This window comes from Apodemus sylvaticus, chromosome 10 (assembly GCF_947179515.1).
Source record: "Apodemus sylvaticus chromosome 10, mApoSyl1.1, whole genome shotgun sequence".
Lineage (NCBI taxonomy): Eukaryota > Metazoa > Chordata > Mammalia > Rodentia > Muridae > Apodemus > Apodemus sylvaticus.
In genome coordinates this window covers 36,906,696-36,923,757 of record NC_067481.1, presented here as the reverse complement: position 1 = coordinate 36,923,757, position 17,062 = coordinate 36,906,696, and the positions used below count along the sequence as shown (strand labels likewise).

At 38.4% G+C, this 17,062-nt stretch overlaps 1 protein-coding gene across 1 annotated transcript in view; it reads right to left on the bottom strand.

Moving 5' to 3' along the window:
- The window catches only part of Cltc (clathrin heavy chain), a 64,698-nt gene that overhangs the window by 1,424 nt on the left and 46,212 nt on the right, over nucleotides 1-17,062 (bottom strand). The window contains exons 18-31 of the mRNA XM_052194319.1: nucleotides 14,830-14,952; nucleotides 12,961-13,106; nucleotides 12,558-12,741; nucleotides 12,176-12,368; nucleotides 9,733-9,890; nucleotides 8,906-9,070; nucleotides 8,658-8,765; nucleotides 8,410-8,577; nucleotides 8,146-8,295; nucleotides 7,927-8,058; nucleotides 7,725-7,835; nucleotides 6,614-6,784; nucleotides 6,172-6,393; nucleotides 1,169-1,244 (exon numbers count right to left, since the gene is read on the bottom strand). Of these exons, the coding sequence (XP_052050279.1) occupies nucleotides 1,169-1,244; nucleotides 6,172-6,393; nucleotides 6,614-6,784; nucleotides 7,725-7,835; nucleotides 7,927-8,058; nucleotides 8,146-8,295; nucleotides 8,410-8,577; nucleotides 8,658-8,765; nucleotides 8,906-9,070; nucleotides 9,733-9,890; nucleotides 12,176-12,368; nucleotides 12,558-12,741; nucleotides 12,961-13,106; nucleotides 14,830-14,952 (2,107 nt within the window). The remainder of the gene's footprint in view (nucleotides 1-1,168; nucleotides 1,245-6,171; nucleotides 6,394-6,613; nucleotides 6,785-7,724; nucleotides 7,836-7,926; nucleotides 8,059-8,145; nucleotides 8,296-8,409; nucleotides 8,578-8,657; nucleotides 8,766-8,905; nucleotides 9,071-9,732; nucleotides 9,891-12,175; nucleotides 12,369-12,557; nucleotides 12,742-12,960; nucleotides 13,107-14,829; nucleotides 14,953-17,062) is intronic.

The window sequence follows — 17,062 nt, the reverse complement described above, 5'->3', positions numbered from 1 at the left end:
TCCAGCGCTAATTTAGAGAGAGCAATAAAAAAACCACATTCAAATATGCACTAGATAGGCAATGCATTAGGTATGAAAAACACGAGAATGTATATACCTTCTATCAAATACTTGCTGATGAAGCTGAAATAGTTGCTGACCACATAAAGAAAACATGACATGTAAAGAACTTTTAGAGAGAGAAACACAATACCTCCCTAGTCCTGCATATCCTCTCCCGCTAGAATGGATGCTACCGCGCTCCTAGCACAAACAGGTTCCCTGTGTCCCCTTCGTGTAGCACAACCACAATTGTATTTAGTAAGCAAGTATGGAAACTGATTTACCAAAGAATCACCTCTGGACTACTGAAAATTCTAACTCTATTTCAACTCCCTATTTAAAACTCCATGAAAGCCCAGCAGTCCACAGATACTTAGTGAAAAACCACAGCTATCTTTTCTTATTTCAAATAATGTCAAATCTCATGTAATTTAGGTCTACCTAGTCCTTTATCAAAACTACCCTGCCCGCTAAGTTCCCCCAGTTTACCTTCAATAATAATAATAAAGACTCACGTACTGTCATTTTCCTTAGTTGCCCGAGACAAAATGGTCCTAATTTTATACTTCCTTCCAAAGAAAACCTGATTATAAAACTTTCGATCATACTCCTCAAATCCAATGTTCACCAAGTGTGAGATGCAAAGGAAAAGTAATCCACACAGGCTAGTATAAGAAGTCAAACTGCTTTAAATCATTATTTTAGGGTTTGGGATGCTCTATCTCTCTAGAAAGTTCTCAAATGGAAACCTAACCTCTATTATCTGTCCTAGTTACATTTAAAGTTAGGATGCATTCTTTATGTAAAGCACACTGAAGACATCCTTGTTATACTGGTTCTTCCAAAACTGAATTCTTTCTTAGTGACTTAGGAACAAATAGATCAGTTATCATTCAGGCAACTAGAAAGCCCAGGACATTTTAAATGACTATTTTTGAGAGATTCTATGCATGGAAGACTATCAGATTGGGTACCATAAAAATGAGTTTTAAATGGTCCTCAAGAGAAAATGTGCATAGCTGGGAGAACTATTCCTTAACTCAGCAAATGTTTTGCCCCTTTCAAAGCTTGCTACATTTAAGAAGGGTCTAATGTAGCCTTCTCAACTTAAAAAGAGACAGATTACCATAAACAATGGGCTGTGTCTCTGTAGCTTGCTCTTCTTCTTTTCTCAGTGATTCTGAAGCATCTAATTTATCCACCTAGAGAAAAACAAGTCATGTTAGAACCTCAAAAGCACTACAAACTTAGGTTTATGGCAGAGAGTGGAAAAGCCTTAGTATGTTAAATTCTGTCAAAATAAAACAGACTGGCAAGAACATTCTCAAATCCAATGGCAGTATTCATACTTCAGTCAAGGTGTTTCTCAGCACTGTCATTATAAACCCTCAGGAAGGAGGGATTTATAAATGCCATAACAGCTCACGCCAGGCTGAGACTGGACATGCTAGGATGCAGCCTGAGCGAAGGAGAAAGTGAAAAGGAACCACTTTTCAAGTGAAGTATACACACTATCAGAGGTAATAAGGAACTCATGAGACCATCAAGACTTCCTTCCCCAGGAGAATAGATTCACAAAAAGGTGAAATGAGTCTAATGGCTAGGTAAGTATTTGAGTAGCATAAGCTGTTTGCCAACTATGCCTAGCTCCTGCCGAGGCTCACAGTTTACAGACTGAAACTTAATTCTCAAGCACCTCCATATTCGATCTCACTGTACAACATCATTTTCCTCAGTTGCCTGAGACAAAATGGAAATACTAATGGTAAATGGTTCTAAGTAGTAACTAGGATTGCTTGAGTTGGCCCCAACTTTGAGAGGAAAGCTTTTACTTTAAATGAAGCCAAAAAAATAAGTGGCTATTATATACTAGCTAATCAAAAGTATATGAGTGAAAGACAGGAGTGGTATTACCCAGATCCTTTTAAGAGTTAAGGGGGAGAGGGAGCAAACCACATCATCAGTTCTTGAATTTCCTTCTAGAAAATGGGGCTGACAGAAGCTGGAAGTTCCCCGTGGGCTACTATGAGCTACAAGAATTTCGTCCTGTAAGTCCCTAACACACCAGAGAAAAAAAAATAACAGGACCCTGGTGTTACAGAATCTTCTGTATCAGACACTTTCATTGACTTTATACTTTATCTGCATTTCAAAGTGAATTTAAAAGTTGGCATCTGAGCCAGGTTTTCTCTATAACTATTTTTCAAATCTCAGTGTTTTATGTGCTGTTTTGAAGGCCATGTGTGCTAAGAATGACCATGTAGAAGAGAGCACACATGTTCCTCCAAAGGACAATGTGGGGAGGGGCAGAATATGAGCAGACATGTCGGTCCATGAAAAACGGTTTAAAAACTAGATATTTTTAAAATGCTAAAGCAGTACCTGGGTTCTACTAGAAACTTAAAATAGTGCCTTTGAATACACACAAAAGCAGGAGGTTAGGACAATATTTAAAAATTAGATGTATTTTTTGAGAGGCAAGGGACAACAACCATGTGCATATGGAAGTCAGGGGATAATTTGTAGAAGTCGGTTTTCCTGGCCTGCTGTGTGGATCCCGCAAGAGAGAATCAAGTGTCAAGCTTAGCAGCAAGCACCTGTCCCAGCCGAGCAACTCCAGACACTGTTTTATACTTAATTCTAATTACTCTATGTTAAAGGCAATCTAGGTCTAATCTAATCTTGTCAAAGAATTTTTGAAAAGTAAGCTTCAGTAGCCTGTCTACCCTAGGAAAATGGGTTTGCTTTGTTTGGTTTGGGGGTTTGTGGGCTTTTGGGGTGGGGGTGGGGAAAGTCTCCTTGTGTAATCTTGGGTATTGGTTTGCTTTAACATACTATTTTCTGATTTCATAGCCTACATGATATCTTACAAATTATCCTAATATCAAATAAAAGACTACCATGGAATGTAAGGATCATGTGAATACCGCCATTTGGCATCCAATTTTACAACAAAAGTTATCATCTGTGGAATTTAAAGCACAGCTCTGCCGTCATGGTCACGTGGGCTGCTGACCTATCTAGTGTGTGAGAATGACCTACAGAGGGGTCATAAAGGGAGCACATGGATGTCTATGTCTAATTCCTAAGAGATAGAAGAAAAATGAAAACAAACCAAAAAAAAAAAAAATACCAAAACAAAGCAAAACAAAAAAACAAAAAAAACCCCACAGCACTATGTAATACAATCCCATACTTTGAAGGAAAAAAAAATCTTGAAGTATACAGACACATACAAAAAAATGTCTGATTAAATACTGAACACAGGTCTGATACAGAAACACATGGGAGACTAGAAGAGCCAGCATTATCTAACTGCCCAGTCATTGACTTAGACAGGGAGGGAGAAGAGCACAAATCCCAGAGGAGAAACAGCAACATAAACAAAAATATTGATTTTTTTTATATAATGGGATAGCCTCTGGCACAGGAACAACCAATTTTTGTTTAAGCCCAATTTAGACTGCACAAAGAAGAAAAACGGGAGTAGGTTTTATGAACACAAGCTTTTGTTAAGAGCTGTAACAAAAGTTTCTGATCCTTGGGTTTAAAAAGAAAAATTTAAGCATATCTCTGAAATCAGTTTCATTTGTAATATTGAAAATCCACTAAAATGCAAAAGGCTTTTCCACAAAGACTGCAATATGCTGCAGAGTAAAAGTCAACATGCAGTCAGTTATCTTGGTGTATGTGTGCATGAAAAAAAGGCAAAAGTACTGAAGCAAGAAGTGAGATCTGAGGATGACTGGTGCCATACAGGCCTCGAAACACACACAGCCCACAGCAATGCTCTATGTTTCCGAGTAGTATGATGTAATTGCAATGACTTGTACATGCTTGATTTAAAACAACGCATAACACTGCAGTTCAATTCCCCATTTTTCACACACACGCTTTCTAGCTGCCTTGCTTACTAGCTGCTGAAGGGTCTCACACACAATGCATTTACTCAGGTTTGCCCTAAGTTCCAGTGGTGACTCCAGTCTGAATAACATGATCCCAAGGCATGGGCCCCACCCAAATTCATTTAAAATTTAACACTCCTTTATTTCCCCACCGCTTTCTAGCCATAATTTTACACCAGGAGTAAGTTTTAAAGTTCATTTCGTTTATACTGGGAAAGAGATAAGCCAATGAAGAAAGCAGCAACCAAACGGGGCCTAAATTTGGCATTCTTGGATGATGAGCCAATGAATCAACTTGACAGCAAATTTTGGTAGTTTTGAAGGCATGCTGATTACAGATAGGTGTTAATATTGCCTTGTTATACACATAGATAATCCAGGCTGCTAAGCAACAGTTGCAGCAAGCTTGGCTCTCTCAAGATTGAAACGATTTTGGCTCTTCTTAAAAATGGACTAGCACCATGAGAACTGGACACCTGGAGAAACATGAGGAAAGTCTCTTCGGAAGCAGCTAGTATCTCTTGTATCTACTTTCAGCAAAAAAAATTAGTAAGAATCAAGAGATCAGAAACTGGATCACAGTCCTTCAATACCACAAAAAACCCAGAAAACAAACAAACAAAAACAGCCCCACAGAACTCCAAAGGCCTCTTAGGGCATGTACATACAGATATAAATTCAACAACTGTCAGGCAAGCTCACAAAATAAAAAAAAAGAAGATGTTTTAATTTATTTCAAATATTAAGAAAGTCCTAGTATGGTCCAGATACCCTGACAGGGAAAAGAAATTTCCTGATAGTTTGGAATTAATATTGAAACTCACCATGCTCAGTTTTAATAATATATTAAAGAGAGACTGTGAACCAACTACTGATTAGCCTCCTGCCCTTCCTAAAGCCTATTAGCCGATTAGTAGCAAACATCTACTAATGTCCTACAGCTCTATTATAGTTATGTTTCAAGGGACTTGCAGAGGCTTAGTGAAAATTTATTGGGGGGGAAAGCAGCAGCAGCAGTGTAGAAAAGGAAGGAAAAAAATCATGCAAATCCTTAGACTTAGTCCTCCAGACTTAAAGATGCAAAAGAATCAACTTTCACCTTTTCCTTTATTGCATCAACCTGCAAAGGAATTCAGAAGGTGCAGCTTAGAAAAAAAATCAAATTCCATATTGAGCATAAAAAGGTAGAATCAGCATCAAAGGTTCAGGGGAGAAACATGTAACCACTGAAAAAGGGAGGAGCGAGTGGCAGTCAAGGGCATTTGGAAGCAGAACTTAGAATCCTGTGTAACTTCAAAGCTCACTGCACAAGAATTTATGCTAAGTCAGTGTGAAAGGAAGCAGCTTAATGGCTAGTAAAATGGACAGCATTTAGGTTAACACAGCCAGGTCTCAAAAGGTGCATTATGCATAAGAAAAGAAGCTTCTTTCGCCTGTGGCTAAGCTGTGGCAACTGTTCTAATCACACTGAACTTACATATAAAATATGACTCCTTTAAAAACTGTAAGAGCAACACAAGGTATGTAGTTATATGGTCTTCTAAGGAAACACCTCTATGGGGCAGGGTGTTAGTCGTGTCCCCTGTACTCAGGCATGCTGAAGAGAGCAGAAGAGAAACTTCACTGCAAGCTTTATTTACTCTGACAAAATGGATCTCTTAAAATCATTTAAATTTTCTATGCATAAAGCTAGTTAACTCCAGGCAAGCAAGAACTATTCTCACATCAAAAAGAGTTGCAAGGATGAACAGCAAATTTTGTAAGGTGGCTGAATCCTTAGTTATTTAATGTGAACTTAGGAAACATGGTTAATTGCAAACTTCCTATAGTATTTTTAAATTATATATTTGATTATCAAAAATTTGTGATGACTAGGGAGCTGATAATACAATGGATAAGAAACAGCAAAGACATGAAGTCGGGAACCAAACAAATCTGGAATACACGGAAATCTAAGTTGTAGCAATTAATTTTAAAATGCTATCTTAAAATATTTCAAATATTAAAAAAAAGTATTATTTAAGAATGCAGAGAGTACACACTGACAAAGCTTGAGTTCCCTTCCTAATCATGTCAGCTACTAAGAAAAAAAAATACATATAATAGGAACATTTTATGGTCAACTAAATAATTTATACTAGAGAAAAAACTTGAAAAATATGCATGTAGAATGTTATATATCCTCAAGAATATTAGTTCTGAATACACTTCTGAGCATCATTACCTTAGTCAAATATTCCTTCATGACCTGGATGAAATAGGGCATGGCAAAATCCATGATATTATGTCTCCATGCAGTTTCCAGGACGACATCTGGCCTTAAAAGATCGTAACAGGTAAAGAGACAAGCTCCAAAGCATTCTCTTTTTTCTTCCTGCAAAAACCACTGTAGGAGCTCTTCAGCCAATTCTGTATCTTTAGATTCAGAGGCATACTGCATTGCATCCTATTTGGAAGAAACAATCAAAGACAGAGGTTAACCCACACATGCTGACTTAAACCATCACTAAAATTTAAAAATAATAATAACATATATATACATACATACACATACACCACACACACATATATATATAAAATAAAGGCACTGACTTAAAAACCACCTTCACAAAAGGGAGTTACACTGCCAAATGCCATTGCTGGAACAGCCCACCCCCATTGCCAACCTTGTAAAGGCTGTCTTTCTTGCACAGCTCCACACTCTGTTTCCAGCGATTGTTGCCTTTGAAGAGATAAGCAGCAATTCTTCTGAATTCAATGAGCTCGTGTTTTTCCAAACGCTGAGCAAGTGAGATGTTGTCAAAGTTGTCATAAGCATCTATTGATGTTCGCAGAGCCTTAAGAGACAAAGCCATTCAGAAGTCAACTAAGAGCTTTCAGTTTAACATTTATGTCCCACACACAGTTCATTCTGATGGAAGGAGTTAGATGGCAACATGAGCTGTAACAACGTGGAGGACACAAGGACCAAGCTACACAAGTTGTAACCTGTATACAGGTATCAATCTTTTTTGATCTACTTCTAAAACAGTAAATAAAATGCTTAAATGGATTGTACAACTTTCTGAAGGTGCAATTTTCTTTCAGATATCCAGTACTGATAAATGACAATGAAACTGGGAGAATATGTAATGCAGAGAAGCACTTATGCTGTTAGGAAACTATTCATATTGTTCAGCCTTATAGACTAGACTTTGAGCCTAAAGGAAAATCATGTTGAGCCAGGTGTGCTGACACAGACACAGATACCTCACACACTCAGGTCTGATGCCTGTAAGGCAAGCCTGCCAGTACTACTAGACTAGACAAGTCCCACAAAGGCCAAGAAGTGAAAGAAAAAATGCAATTAGAGTAACCTAGACAGTTTCTATTTATGTGCTATCTTTCATAAGAGCAAATTTAAGTAACAATTATTAAGACATTAGGCAAGAAAACAGTGGAGTCCACTCAAAAGCAGTTGGGTGAGTAAACTAACTGAACAGTCAGTGTTTCTTGAATGTGCCATCAGGATGCAAGAAGGGAAGGAACTACATATTAAATTGTTTTATCAAAATATATATATATATATATAATATATCTATCCCAGAGAGTGGAAACTGTCATAAACCCAAACACTTACCCATCCCGAAAACCTTGCTGAATTTAGTTAGGGCCTAAGCATCCACATGCCTGCTCCTTAGAAATCAAGGCTAACAAGAGCTTTTGCCACAGAATAAGTCAGTGTTAAACCTACTCCGAATCTGATGTTAAGTATTTACAAGAATCCAAAGGTTTCACCTGGTAATCTTCTTCTGTGATGAAGAGGTTGTTCAGTGATTCATTCACAGATTTGTTGTTGTGGTTCTGAACTGAGCGTAAATATGGTTTCACCAGTGGTAGCTGTTTTACCTTTAAAATAAAGTTAGAAAGGTATCCATGGTTGAGAACTGTTAGACAAGTATGTGAGAACCCTCACTGTAAAGTTCAGTTTAACAGTTACCTTGCTGAAATAGTTGACTGCACGGGTGTGATCCAGCCGTGGAGACAGCACCATTAGCAGGTCATTTAACAACAATGGCTTGAATTCTAAGTAGAACTGGATTGCTCTGTAGTACAGTTCCACATTAGCCACCTAACAACAGAAACACACATATTACATGTCAGTTTCTATTCAGTGAGCCTTCTCCTTCCAGAGCACACCCTTCTGAGTGATGCACACCTTGGTGATGATGTCTTTGAACTGCCCTTCCTTCCACGCATCGGTGGGATGATTCATCATGGTGATGATGGCATTATCATACTCCTCATACTTGTCGTACAGAAACACCAGCTCTGCCCAAAGATGCGCTTGCTCTGCAGCTCTCAGCACCTGCACACAAAGACCAGTGGCTGGAGATGTAAATCTGACTCCTGCTATAAGCTTAACAAGGAAAATGGTGTTTTAAATTATTAGAGTTGCCTGGCACTGGTGAAGACTGGTTACCTTGGGAATATTCACTCTCGACCAGAACAACTCCAGGTGTTCCCTCATTTTCTGTGGCTTGAATTTAGAATACAAGATAGCTAGCTCTGTGAACATTCCCATGTGAGCTCTCTCCAGTCCCAAGGCTGCCTCCAACATGGTGATGAGTTCTTCAAAGTATCCACGATCCTACATAAAGGAAATGTGGAATTAGAGGAGAGAACATGTGTACGAAGGTTTTAATTCACATACAGGCCTGGAGTCATCACCTGATAGTAGTTGATAAGCTCCTCTAATTCATCTGCATGCACCACAATATGGAGTCCACACATCTGAGCAAGGCGAAACTCTTTCCCATCTACACAGGCAAAGCAGACCTAGAATAAACATTTTCCACTATGAGAACCCAAATGTAAATATATGCAATTATTTCAACAGTGCAAAAAGAAAAAAACAGTACAACAGAAAAAAAAATTCAAATAAAATATTTCTTAATTCTAACTTGGGTTTAGATTACCTCTTTCCATGTTCGAGTACTATTAGCTTTTCTAGCACCATCAACTGCTGCCTGATACTCGCCAAGGTGAACAAGGGTAGATGCCAAGCGTCCAAAGTTAGAAACATTATTGTACAACAGCTTAGCAGCATCATACATTTTTTCATCATAACAACGGTCACCAACCTAGGGGGGAAAAGCAATCCATGATCAGTAAAATACAGGTCTTAGCTCAATCCTTTTTCCAAATTCATATCTTACTACTAAGGAACAGAAGGAACAGAAAGGTATAATTGAATATACTGTAATCCAGAACCCAGAAGTTGAGACAGGAGTACCAAGTTTAAGGTCCCATCCTTCATGCCATTGAGGAATTCTAGTTCAAAAATTACAAATAAAATGAAAGAACATACATACAATCTATCTCCTAAGACAAGTTTAATTTCATAGCCCTAAAATGTTGATTCTGCCAGAGTGATAAAAGTTGCACAATCACTGAATTTCTTGTGTTAAAATGTGGAGCTAGGGAAATAACTCAAAAAGTTCTTGCCTTGAAAACAATAGGCTGAGAGTTAATACCCATGACCCACATAAAAAGTCAGGTGTGATGCATGCTTGGAATCCCAGCACCAAGCTAGAGGTAGATCAGTTCTTTGTGCTTGCTGGCCAGCTAGCTTAAGAGACCCTTTCTTCTTTCCTAAGTGGATAGTTCCTGAGGAATAAAAATAAGAACCTGTCCTGTCCTTCACATGCACTTTTATGCAAGCATCCCACTAAACACACACACACACACACACACACACACACACACACACACACGAGTAGGGGTGGGGGAACAGGAAACCCACTTGCTGAATATGAGCATTATTTGGCCCATTGATGAACTCTTCTAATTCTGCAAGGCGGTTTGTTTTAGCCAGTGCAAATATCAATTCTGTCTCCACATAAGACTCTCGGGCCTTCTTGCGTGCCATCTGCAAATACTTCACCAATTCTTCCCAGTTTCCTAAATAAAGAAATAAGCCCATAAATTAGCACCCTTATTTTATATTTCCAACCAAATACGTTAGATATGCTATTAGTTTCCCCTGTCAATTTTTTTTTTAATGCCATGCTATGTACATAGCCTATGTAGTCCATGAGTTTAAGGCCTCCTGCCTCACTGGCAGGCATACATCATCATAGCAGCTTAATCCATTTTCAAAGAGACATTACTTAGAATGACAAATATGAAAGTGGATATACCTAAAAGTATAAAACCCACTACATGTCTCTATATTATTATTGCCCCGAAACTGCTTGATACTTCTCCCCACTTAAAAGTTAAATACCAGAGCTCTATCAGGATTTTATCAGACCTCAAAACAAAATGAACTTTTTCTATGGACTTTCTAAATTCATACAATTCATCTTTAGCTGGATCAAGATGCTGGGCTGAAAGTAACTAGGGAGTATCTGTACAATTAAAAGTTAGACACCTGAATGCTTGCCTGAGTAGTTTTTCGGAGGTCTCAAAGACAAAGACAAGAAGAGCTTGACAAAAGAGCTACAACCATCCAGTGGAAAAAAGAGCCTTTTCAACAAATGGTACTGGTTCAACTGGAGGTCAGCATGCAGAAGAATGCAAATTGATCCATTCTTTTTTTTTTTTTTTAGATTTAGTTATTTATTATATATAACTATACTGTAGCTGTCTTCTGACACACCAGAAGAGGGCTTCAAATCTCATTATAGATGGTTGTGAGTCACCATGCAGTTGCTGGGATTTGAACTCAGGACCTCTGGAAGAGCAGTCAGTGCTCTTAACCACTCAGCCATCTCTCCAGCTAAATTGATCCATTCTTATCTCCTTGTACTAAGCTCAAGTCCAAGTCGATCAAGGACCTCCACATAAAACCAGACACAATGAAACTAATAGACAAGAACTGGGGAAGAGAAAACAAAACAAAACAAAAAAAAAAGAACTGGGGAAGAGCCTTGAGCACATGGTCACAGGAGAAAATTTCCTGAACAACACACCAATAGCTTATGCTATAAGATCAAGAATTGACAAATAGGAACTCATAAATTTACTGAGTTTTTGTAAGGCAAAGGACATTGTCAAAAGAACAAAACAGCAACCAACAAATTGGGAAAAGATCTTTACCAACCCTACATCCGACAGAGGGTTTATAGCCAAGATATACAAAGAACTAAAGAAGGTAGACTCCAGAGAGCCAAATAACCCCACTAAAAAATGGGGTACAGAGCTAAACAAAGAATTTTCACCTGAGGAAAATCAAATCATGGAGAAGCACCTAAAGAAAGTTCAACATCCTTAGTCATCAGGGAAATGCAAATCAAAACAACCCTGAGATTTCACCTCACACCAGTCAGAATGCTAAGATCAAAAACTCAGGAGAAGCTGGGCAGATTGCTGAGTTGGAGGAAATTTACACATGCCTGTAATCCCAGCACTCTGGGAGGCAGAGGCAGGCGGATTTCTGAGTTCAAGGCCAGCCTGATCTACAGAGTGAGTTCCAGGACAGCCAGGGCTATAAAGAGAAACCCTGTCTCGAAAAAACCAAATCCAAAAAAACTCAGGAGAAAACAGGTGTTGGAGAGGAACACTCCTCCATTGCTGGTGGGGTTGCAAGCTGGTACAATCACTCTGGAAATCAGTTTGGTGGTTCCTCAGAAAACTGGGCATGATACTACCGGAGGAGCCCGCTATACCACTCCTGAGCATATACCCAGAGGATGCCCCAGCATGTAATAAGGATACATACTCCACTATGTCCACTGCAGCTCTATTTATAATAGCCAGAAGCTAGAAAGAACCCAGATGTCCCTCATCGGAGGAATGGATACAGAAAATGTGGTATATATACACAATGGAGTACAATTCAGCCACTAAAAACAATGAATTCATGAAATTCTTAAACAAATGGATGAAACTGGAGAATATCATCCTAAGTGAGGTAACTCAATCACAAAGGAACACTCATGGTATGCACTCACTGAAAAGTGGATATTAGCCTAGAAGCTTGGAATACCCAAGACACAATTCACATATCAAATAAATGATGCCCAAAAAGAAGGAAGGAGTGGGCCCTGGTCCTGAAAGGCTCAGTGCAGCTGTGTAGGGGAATACCAGGACAGGGAAGCGGGAAGGGGTGGATTAGGGAACGGGGAGGAGGGAAGAAGGCTTAAAGAACTTTCAGGGAGCAGGGATCCAAAAAAGGAGAAATCATTTGAAATGTAAATAAAGAATATATGGAATTAAAAAAAAAAATAGACAAGTAGTCTTACCACTAGTATTGGCAGCCTGAACGACTTCCATGTAAGATGAAGGATCATCTGCTTTGATATAAGAATCAATGGCTTCCTTCACCATGCCCTTCTGCAACTGAGCTTTTGCCAGCTGACTCCACACAGCAGGCTCATTGCAGCGTTCAGCAAACTCATATGCACGATCCAGGTTTCCAATGTGTTCAATCAACACCTGGGTAACATTTTTCAATTGGTGTTACAGTAAAATGGATCTCACCCAACATAATTACATTTAAACTGATAGCTTTTCATGATTATTCTAGTGTGATAGCAATCTATGCACACCCTCACAAGACAAAGCATTCCTTGCATCAAGAGAAGATATAGGCACTATCTCAATTTATGTACTTTCAAGATTTACCTGTACTGCTGAAGTATTGACATCAAACTTCCGGAAAATAGCAAATGCTTCTTCAAACAGCTCATTGCTGATGGCGATGTTGGCAATATCTGGAGCATCATAATTATCCAGGCGGTTAATATACTCCATGACACGGGTCCGGTCAGCCTTAATGGCGGTGAGGATGAGGAGGTTTTGCAGATTCCTTAAGAAACCAAGACATTCAACCACAATGGTTAAAAAGTCACCAATGGTGAGGAAACACCACTGTGATACTAGAGGGTTGTCTCAGGGACAGGGTGAGAAGAGAGCATGTTAGCAGAGTAACAATCCAGAAAACTGCCTGTTCCCTTGTTTTCTGTTCCTTCCCCACACTGACAGGCCACAAGGAAAGATGGAGAAAGCCAATCCTCTGCCAGCATACCTGTGCTCACTGAATACAGAGTTATCAAGGACAATTTTCTCCAGCAGTTCAATGAGTTCATTAGGAAGATCTGCTGTCATAAAAGCCTTGACAGTTACTGAGACTTCTTCTGGGTCCTGAGTTTCAGACAAGGCTGTCTGTACAACCTACAAAGGATATACACGGAATAGTTTAGGGGAAAAAAAAGGTATTTTTAAAAAGACATTTCCTGGTTAAGAATAAGTTAACTTCTCATTAAAAACCTCAAATAGAAGGAAAAATACCCTTCTACTCAAAGATCTTTGTACACAAATATACACAAACACACATTGTTTATAATTGTAAAGTTACTGCTGGCAATTATGTAATTTTCACTTTCCACTGATAAAACACTACCCATATTAACTTATCACTATTACTTTAATGGATCCTTATTTTCAAATCCCTAGACACAGACTAGAAAATGAACAACCCTCATTTGTCTACTTTCATATGCTCAGATGCCATATGACTCAGATGCCATATGACTGTTTCTACTTGTGAATGTACCTTGGAACTGCTTTCTAGAGAGTGAGTGAATAACTCAAGAGCTTTTACTCTATTCTTCAAAATGCTGTATCTTTTTGTCTATCAGAAGAATTTAAGAATCATTATAACAAGTAACAACTAGCACCTTAAATTCAAGATTTCAATTTCATACAGGCATAAAAATCTCAACTTCAGTGCTGTGTTATAAGTGTAATAAATGTAGACTTATTACTGGTCTGGGTATCGTGTGTGCTATTCCTGGGCATGTGTGCATGAATGTGTACAGGTGCATGTATCAAAGGATGAAACCAGGTGTCCTGCCCAGTCTGTTGTGGATATCCCTGGGCTTGTATTTTGTTGCTAATTCCAGTCCTCGGAGGGGCTGCAGATGAGGAGTTGCCTTGTGAACCCTCTCCCCACCTTAACTTTTCAAATAAAGGCTTGAGCCAATGATTGGCCAGGAGGAAGTGGGAGGAGCTACAGGGAATAAACAGGAAGCGGAGGAGCTACAGGGGATGAACACACAGAGAGAAAAGCTCTTCTGGCCTGGAGAAACCACAAGTTATATGGGATGATATAGATGGAAATAGAGTAGTGTAGTGGGAGATCTGCCCAAGCTAGGCTTGTAGCTTGTTAAATGACTGAGCTTTCTTTTACCGGGGAATTGGGTTGGAAACAAAGTAGCAACAGTTTTCCAATTTACTATTGAGACAAGTCCTCCTTATAGCTGGAGCTCATCAATTGGGCTGGACTAGCTGACAACCATGCCCTAAAAATCTTCCAGTCTCTGTCTACCCAGCACTAGAGATATACAGGGGCCTTTATGTGATGCTAGGGACCAGAAGTTGGGTCACGCTTGCCAACAATCTCCATGATACTTACTTGGATTTTTAGAGAAGAACTGGAGATAGAATCTTGTTACATTCATAGGACAAGGTGAACTCAAACTCATATTCTTCCTCTCTCAAACTCCTAAGTATGAGGGACTTCAGGCATAAGCTGTCATTCCCAAAAATTACTTGGAATTTTTTGTTTTGGTATTATCAATTCTCATTGTAAGCTGATGTACTGCTTTAAATGTCTTGATTTTAATCATGTGTCAGCTAACAAATTATAGTCAATCCTAATGTACTCCCTTTAATGGTGATGAACTTAAAAGATAATTATGTTTTTAGATTTCACTTTCCTTACATTTTACACACACACAAATTTACATTTATATAGTACTATTTTTATTTATTTATTTTTTTACTTTTTGTACCTTCTGTTATAGTTAAATATGACCATTTAAATATATTTGAATACATAATGAGAGGAAAGTATTCCAAGTCAGAAAGAAGGGAAACTTTCTGTGATTTTTACCTGGTCAATTAATGGTCTTCTGTATGGATTGCTTTCCAGTAGCACACTACCCCACAATTCTGGATCCTTTCGGCGGACCAGGTAGCGAGAAAGACTTTTGAAAAGGGAATTCTCATTGCAAACCTAATTAAAATAGCAAGGGTTAATTTCAGCGCAAATAGTAAAAACCACAGATAATTAATTTCAAAGTTATTGAAATTCTTTTTCTTTTAAGAAACTATTACTTCTATATAGAATCTTGGGAATATCACAGTTAAATATTTTCACTGAAACTCTAGGATTGGGAAAATAGAAATATTAGGAGCTTTTAGAAATACTCCCATTATTGCATCTATTTTTGTGTGTGTGTGTGATGGTGGTCTCATGTACCTGAACTCCGAATTCCAGTTTCTGCCTCTACTTCTCACGTGCTAGAACTACAGACACACACTAGCATATTTAGCTTATTTTTGATGTTCAAGCCTTAGTTTTGTATTAGCCTTAAATTATAGCTTTGTATTACACTCTTAATACAGGTCTGGTTGCCTTGAAAACTTTCTTCCAGTGTTCCAGTACTAGCTACTATACACTTACTTTTCCATATACCTGCATATAAATATGCATAATCTTTGAAAGTATGTACATACATAGATAAGTTCCTAAGATCTGGCCACTGAACAATTCTAGAAGCAATCTTCAGGGTAGAACCTGGTTACTAACTACATCTTGCATTAAAAGGGTGGGAGGTACCTGGAAAAACAAGCAACTCTAAGCTGGGAACACTGCACAATGAGCCTTGAAGTGCCTCAATAACCAGGCAACAATCTGCTTGCCAATAGAAATTACAGTAATGGATTGTAATTCAAAGAGTACAACAGGAATCTATGAATCCAAAAATATTGAGTAATAAATATGACAGAATTTGTTTTCAGCACTGGGATTGTAATCAGGGCCTCACTCATGCCAGCCCAGTATTCTACCCTTGAGCTCTAATGCATAACTGATAAACAGGAGAAAGGGCTGAAGTAGTCATCAGCCTAGTAAGAATGTCTTATGAAGGCTAAACAAAGACAAGGAGACAGATGTGTGCATGAGTGTGCTTATCTGTTTATCAGTGGAGACTGGCAACATAACGGAAGAAAATGAGCTTCTGAATCCAACAGCATGGGGTGAGCATCATTTAATCGGCACTCCAAGTAAAAATATATGATCTAAAAATCTAATTACGGAGAACTATTACTGAAACACTTGACTTTAGCGGCAAAGAGACTGAGGGAACTGAGAACTCTTTTCTTGTGGCCAGGCACAGGCTCCCTGACGCTGGCTCTCCCCACACATGCAGTCTCAGCACTGCAGGAAAGGAAGAGATGTAGGTCACACATTTACATCAATGTGCAAGGATCAGCAAAATGGCTTAGGAGGTAAGGTCACTTGCCACCAAGGCCAATGACCAGAGTTCAGTTCATGAGACCGATATCCACTGAGGAGATAATAGATTACCACAAGCTGTCCTCTGACTTCTACATAAGTATACACAAGTAATATTTTAATGAAAAAAAATGCAGAACAGGGAAATCCACTGGGGTTGGGTTTGGCAGTTGTGAAGTTATATGGGAAGTGAGTGTATGGAGAAGATTTACTGAAAAAAAGATCTCCTTTCACGGTGCTAAAAGCCTGGAAAATGAATAAGAGCTGAGATTTTTGCAACAGTGAACTCACTGAAACCCACTTAAGATGTTCAACTTACAATGGAAAGTTTGGTTATGCACTTATTTCACAAAAAAAACAAAAACAAAAAAAAAACAAAAAACAAAAAACAAAAACAAAAACAAAAAATTAATAAAATACAAATAAAAACTGCATTTTAGCAAAGGTATCATCATTAAAAAAAAAATAAACAAAAACAAATTTCCAAGAACTAATTTAGAATAAAGAATGAATACAATTGTGATCCTAAACTACAGAAAACCCTGAGAACACTGAAAACAAGCTTTTCAAAGAATCTTGGTAATGTGAGACTGTTTCTTGTACCTATATAAAGATACCTCTTCATCTTTAGAAAGTAGAACCCAGATGGATGCAAATCCATGAGGTGTGCAACATATGTAAAACACAGGTAAAATACTTATGTTAAGGTATGTGTGACAGTGTACATGAACACAAGCAAAGCTAAGACATGTCAAATCAGGGGAGAGAGAGAGTGGATACACATCTAGATTTACCACTATTTCCAAAAAAAAAAAAAAAGCACACA